The sequence below is a fragment of the Oryctolagus cuniculus genome, chromosome 3, assembly GCF_964237555.1.
Source record: "Oryctolagus cuniculus chromosome 3, mOryCun1.1, whole genome shotgun sequence".
In the NCBI taxonomy this organism is placed as follows: Eukaryota; Metazoa; Chordata; class Mammalia; order Lagomorpha; family Leporidae; genus Oryctolagus; species Oryctolagus cuniculus.
The window spans coordinates 122,628,025-122,633,605 of NC_091434.1; the positions used below are offsets into that span (position 1 = coordinate 122,628,025).

The 5,581-nt window shown below is 55.4% G+C and overlaps 1 protein-coding gene across 7 annotated transcripts; it reads right to left on the reverse strand.

Annotated features, from left to right (window-relative positions):
* Positions 1 to 621: 621 nt before the first annotated feature.
* Positions 622 to 3,598, reverse strand: TEX51 (testis expressed 51). 7 transcript variants are annotated; one of them, XM_008258425.4, is made up of 8 exons: positions 3,350 to 3,598; positions 3,187 to 3,261; positions 2,893 to 2,982; positions 2,660 to 2,677; positions 2,497 to 2,580; positions 1,648 to 1,716; positions 1,497 to 1,545; positions 625 to 1,143 (listed from the first exon to the last, which is right to left on the reverse strand). In XM_008258425.4, exons 1-8 carry the CDS (start codon positions 3,546 to 3,548, stop codon positions 1,125 to 1,127), a joined length of 603 nt encoding a protein of 200 aa, XP_008256647.1. In that variant the 5' UTR covers positions 3,549 to 3,598; the 3' UTR covers positions 625 to 1,124. The 7 variants fall into 7 exon arrangements, with proteins under 7 accessions (XP_069927664.1, XP_069927665.1, XP_069927666.1 ...); XM_008258423.4 differs by having other exon boundaries at positions 630 to 1,143; positions 1,644 to 1,716; XM_070071563.1 differs by having other exon boundaries at positions 622 to 1,545.
* Positions 3,599 to 5,581: the final 1,983 nt, after the last annotated feature.

Here is a 5,581-nt window from a genome sequence, read left to right on the forward strand (position 1 = left end):
GCCTTGGACTTGGAGTGGCCATGTTGGACTTCTTGCCTTGAGGTTGCAGAAGGGACCCTGACTTGTCCCAGGGGAAATCCTGGATCAGGCTGAGAGACATAGGAGGGTGACTGGGGAGGTCACAGGGGAGAGGGGAGGAGAGAAGGGCATCAGGGCACTCATTTGGCCTGGGAGCCTGGGAAGGAAGGGGGCATGGCGGGAGATGGAACAGGAGTGGGCAAGTTCTGCCCTGCGGGCAGGACCAGGGGATCCTTGGGGACCTGGGGAGTCTCAGGGTGGACGTCTGGGTCAGGTGGCCTCAGTGATGGTGGGATTTAAGCTTGTTTTTTGAGGTTCTCCTGCTACTCCTTGCTATTTTTTAAAAAAGATGTTTATTTATGTGAAAGGCAGAATTACAGAGGGATGAGCAGGTGGGGAGAGAGTACTTGCATCTCTGGTTCACTCCCCAGATGGCTATAACAACCAGTGCTGGGCCAGGCCAAAGCCAGGAGCCAGAACTTCATCCATGTCACTCATGTGGGTGCAGAAACTCAAGCATTTGGGCCATCTTCTGCTGCTTTCCAGGCCAGTTGAATAGGAAGTGGAGCAACTGGGACACGAACCAGCACCTATGTGCTGGCATCACAAGCGGTGGCTATCCCTGCTATAGCTCCCCAGTCTCTGCTTTTGCCCAGCCTTCAGCTAGACTTTTACCTCTTCTGTTCCACACTCAGAGGCAGGGATCCCCTTGAGGGCCACCCCTGCCCTCATCTCTGCTGTTGGAAGTAGGCAAGGCTGGGTGAGCCTACCGTGCTTGTGGGTCAGGACCAGGACAGCAGGTGTACCTGGTGGAGAAGAGGGTGGAAGCTTTCGTAGTGGGGAGGAGAGGGGAAGGTGCACAGGGCCCTGTGTGGGGCCCAGTAGGAAGCACACAGCAAGGTCAAGTGGAACACCAGGAGCTATTTTAATGCTGGTGTGGGTCTAGGGAGATCATGCAGGGAGCAGGAGCTCCTGGGCCTCAGAACTTCTGGACGGTCACCACCTCGGATGCCCAGGGTGGAAGGGGTCACGGGAGGAAGCGGTATTGGGACTGGAGATGAGCGAGCTTCTTGACGGGGACTGCAGCTTCTGTTCATCCCTGAGAGTCATGTGTTTGCCTTGTTCCTGCGGAGAGAGAGGGGGCAGGCACTCCACCCTGACTCCACACAGTGGCCAGGGTCCCTCTGACCTGCTGCTCTGTGCAGGCTAGGGTGCGGGGCTGCCAGGGCTGTGCTCCAGGGAGTCCTCGGGGGATGTGTCGGTGGGGACTACAGGGCCACAGCCTCTTTGCTGTCCTGACCTGGGTCCCTGGTCCTGCTGTGTCTGAGCACATGGGGCTGCCATGAGACCTGACCCGCAATCCCACTCTGCTCTGGGGGCCAGGGCTGGAGTCTCCAGGCCGTGCTACCCTGGGGATGGGCCCTACTCTTCCCTCTGTGGGCACCCTGGGGTTCTGCAGGACTCTCCTTTGCTTATACCTTTTCCGCCTCTTCCTTCTTCTTCTTCCTGAGCCACAAAGCATAGCATCTGGGCCAGGAAACAGGGTGGAGGTGGGTCAGCCCAGGAGCAGGTGTGTCTTGCTTGGTGGGGGTGGTGCTCTGCTAGGGCTTGAAGAAGTCACTCACCCACCTCCAGCTAAGGCTACGAGCAGTATCGTGCTGATGCCCAGAGCCAACTTGTGGTTCCGCCGGTGCTTGGCTGAGGGGTGGGTTGGGAAGTGGAAGGGGAGCCAGGTGTTTGAAAGCCAGACAGGACCGTCTCAGCTCAGTCACCTACTCTGTGCTCACCTGGACAGGAGGGAGACGGGGTGCTGCTCTCTAGGAGGCAGACACACAGATCATGGTGGTGCCATGTCCAAGGGAAATGGGACAGGCTCCAGGGGAGGGGTGGGGTGAAGGCTAGGACAGCTGCTGAGCCCCAAGGGGTAGAGATCCTTAGGAAACAGGGCCTCTGAGCTGGACTTGGAAAGACTCTACATAGGGTTCACTTCCAATGGCCAAGGGCAAAACTGTTCCAGGTGGAGACCATGCTCAAAGACAGGTGCATGGAGCTGCCTGGTGCCCAGAGTGGCCACAGCTGGCTGTGGCTGGGCAGTCAGGGGCAGTACAGACAAGTAGGCACTAGGCCCTACAAGGAGGCTGGACATTATCTGGGGTGCTTGGGAGCCACAGTGGATGCTATGGGTACATTTGTTCCTTAAGAAAGGCTTTTCTGGTGGTAGTGAGATGGTGTCAGTGGCCCTGAAGGTTTGGGGCTTTTTGCAAGGATGTTGATTTTGTAGACCTTGGAGACGGATGGGTCTAATAAGGCTCTGAAGCTGGAGATGCAATGTCAGGGAATCCTAGCACTGCACCTTCCCCAGGGGAGGAGGCGGAGAGAAGCTCTGAGTTGGACCAGGAACTGGAGACAGAAGCAACAAGACCCTGAGGGTGGAGAACAACGACACGGAAGGCCAGAAGAGGGATGGAGGCCCCTGACCTGGGCAGAGGGCAGGGTCGTCACAGGAGAAGAAGTGAGTCCCGCAGTTTGCACACTCCGTGATCTCCAGTGGCGTGTGGATGTCTAGGAGAGGGACGGTGGGAGCTGTAGAGAGGCCAGGGCCCTCCTCCCTCACCCAGGCCCAGTCCCCAAGCACACTCACCACAAGATTCATTGCAGGCTGCTTGGGAGGTTGAGACAGTAGAGAAACTGAGGCACTGGGGAGGCAGAAGGAGCCAGGAGGGCTCAGGGTGTGAGCAGGACACAGGGCGGTACCCAGCAGGTGGGCAGGGATGGAGGCTCCTAGGAAAAGCCTGGGAGGAGCTGCTGAGAGAGGTTTCTACAGGCCATGGGTCTTGATGGGCAGCAAAGGGCTGGGGCAGCCCCACGTCTCACCCCTTTCCTTCAGCTCCCCCGACCTCTCAGTCAGCTTCTCAGCCAGGAGACTCTTGTACATGTGGACTTCTTCCAGCAGTAAGGGTTTGTCTGGATGGAGCAGAAGGGAGAGGGGGCTGCACCATTCGGCTTCCTCAAGCTTGGGGTTTCCAACAGAAATTCTGCAGGGCACACAGCTCTCCTATGTCTGTCTCCACCCTTCACAATCCTCCCAGCTCCAGGGCCACAGGGACTCTGGCAACTCCCTCGAGGGCTGATCTAGGCTGCAGGGCCTGGGACACTGGGCTGCCTCACCATCCCGCCACTTCTTAATGGCTTGGTCTAATTCATTGAAGAATTTGGCTGTTGCCTCTTCCAAATGGTTCCGATCTGAGGGCAAGGAATTGGGCAGAGGGTAAGGGCCCAGACCAAGTAAAGGGGCCAGGCCCGCCTCCCTGGTCTCCTGGCTGTGTCTGACCAAGGTATGCAGTTTTGGCCAAGGTGTCCTCCTCCAGGAATAGGGACTGCAGGCTTTGGGAGAGCTCTGCGGGTGGCCCCGGGGAGCCCCAGAGGATCTGCAGGTCGTAGTTCAGCAAGGCCGGCAGTTCCGGCCAGCAGCGGAGGCAGCCCTTCCCGCCGGCCGTGGGCAGGAGACAGGTGAGCAGAAGCAGCAGCATCTTTTGGGGTCTCCCCACTGTGTCCTGCCGCCCTGCTCGACGGTTCCTCCTGGAACGCCACGCACCTGGAATGCCGCGTGCGTGTTCCCCTAGCAACCACATTCTCTTGCTGGAACAAAGGTAGATTCCACAGGGTAGGTGAGGGCCAGCTGTGGGGAGGCTGCACTCTGGCGTCAGACCCAGCTGGGAGCCTCAGCCCGTGGTTCTGTTACTGAGAGCTCAGATCCACATCACAAGGACAGGGTTTGGGGGTGGAGGAAAGAGAGATTTTAATCTGTCGACAAATGAGAGGGTAGCAGACCTCCGGGTCTCAAGAACCGCCTAAAAGAGAGGGTTTGGGGTTTTTAAGAGAAGCTACGGGGGCGGGGAGGGTCAGGAATAAGGGCAATGAAGTACAGGGCAGCTGTATGTTGGCCTACAGCCCAACACCAGATGCTTGTGCGTTCCTTCTCTGTTTCGTACTCTGTTCATCTGCAGAAGAAGCTGAGATGAGGAGTAAGGCAACGTGCACCTTAGGGTGTGGGCAAGTGGGAAGTCAGCCGCCAGCCCCGAGGCGTCAGCAAGGTGCTCTGCTGTTGTGGTGGCCTCGTGGGCTTCAGTCAGCCTGGGGGCTACTTGCAGGTGGTAGCCACCTTCTTTCCTGGACCTAGAATTATCCTGCTCAGACCCGCGATTCCCCTAACTGGAAACTTCAAGGCAATACTGCAGAAGCAGAAGACCTCACGGGTCTGGTGACTAGAATCTTGCAGGTCCGACCGAACTGCTCACTCTCTCAATTCAGAGAGTTAAACTAAGGGGCGATGGCTGGGAGACTAGGGCCTGAGGGCATCCAGGGATCTGCATTCAAAGCACTGTTTTGGAGCTTGGCTCCAATTCCTCCTCTGAAAATGGGTTCCTTAATGCCACGCGGGAAAAACTTGGGTTGTCCCAAGGCTGCTTCTCCCCTATCCACGGGTGCTTTATTTTCCTCAGGCCTCTCTCCTGCGTGTGGGCTAGTTTCTAACTTCCTGCCTAACTGTGACTAAGGAGACATGGTCAGCTGTGGTCCCACAGGCTCACTGTCAATGACAGAGACTCTCTTGTCACTCAGAAAATTCTGAGGATTTGAAGCTTATCTCCCAGGAACTTGGGACGAAGGATAACCAAACTCTTTATTATACAGCAACAGTGCATCAAGTCACTGTTGCTCATTAGTATTTCATCATGCCTTCACATGGATGCAGGCATGGTAATGCTTCTGGAGCCTTCTGGAATCTTCTGGGACAGGCTTGATTTCCCAGGAAGGACCTTTTTTCCTTGGCAGGTGCTGAATTGTGGAGGTATTTGGACAAGTGGACATCATAAGGGCATCTGTTTTAGCAAAGTAGCTCACTCAGTTAAATCATGTTAGAGGTCATTGAACCTATGCATCCTGTCTGATTGGTACAAGGAACCTTGGCTGAGAGAAGGTTTGATAAATCTAACACGCTGTCTATAGAAGGAGGTTGGATTTAGTTGTTTGATTCCTTTTATGAAAAAAATTAGCACCCAGAATTGAGCCTATCATAAGTTAAATATTCATTTCATTTTCTTGCTGGTTAACACTTGTGCCTTGAAATGTTTTGTTGTATCTACTTAGAATGATCAATGGGAATGCCTAGGGGGGTTTCTCCTGCAGACCTGGTTGGGAGAGAACATTAAAATTGCACGAACCTACTCATGTCATTTTAATGAGGATCAAAAGAATTTTGGCCGGAATTGGGAGGAATTTGAAGTGGGCCGGTGCTCCTGGGAAAGATTGGGATTGTGGCTCTTGAGGGTTGTGGGAGGCAAGGCCAAGGATCTGGGGGTCACTTGCACTCCTCCCCCACTTCTGGGCAGAGACGTTGTCTTTCACAGACAGGGGCCATGGTCAGAGGGCAAGACAAAGGGTTCTGGGTCTTGACCAGGAGGACTAGCCAAGACCCAGAATGGACACTGACTGTGGTTCAAGTTCATATCTGGGGCCCTTGACCTTGGCACCAACCACCCCACCCCTGCTCCTTTTTTCTTGC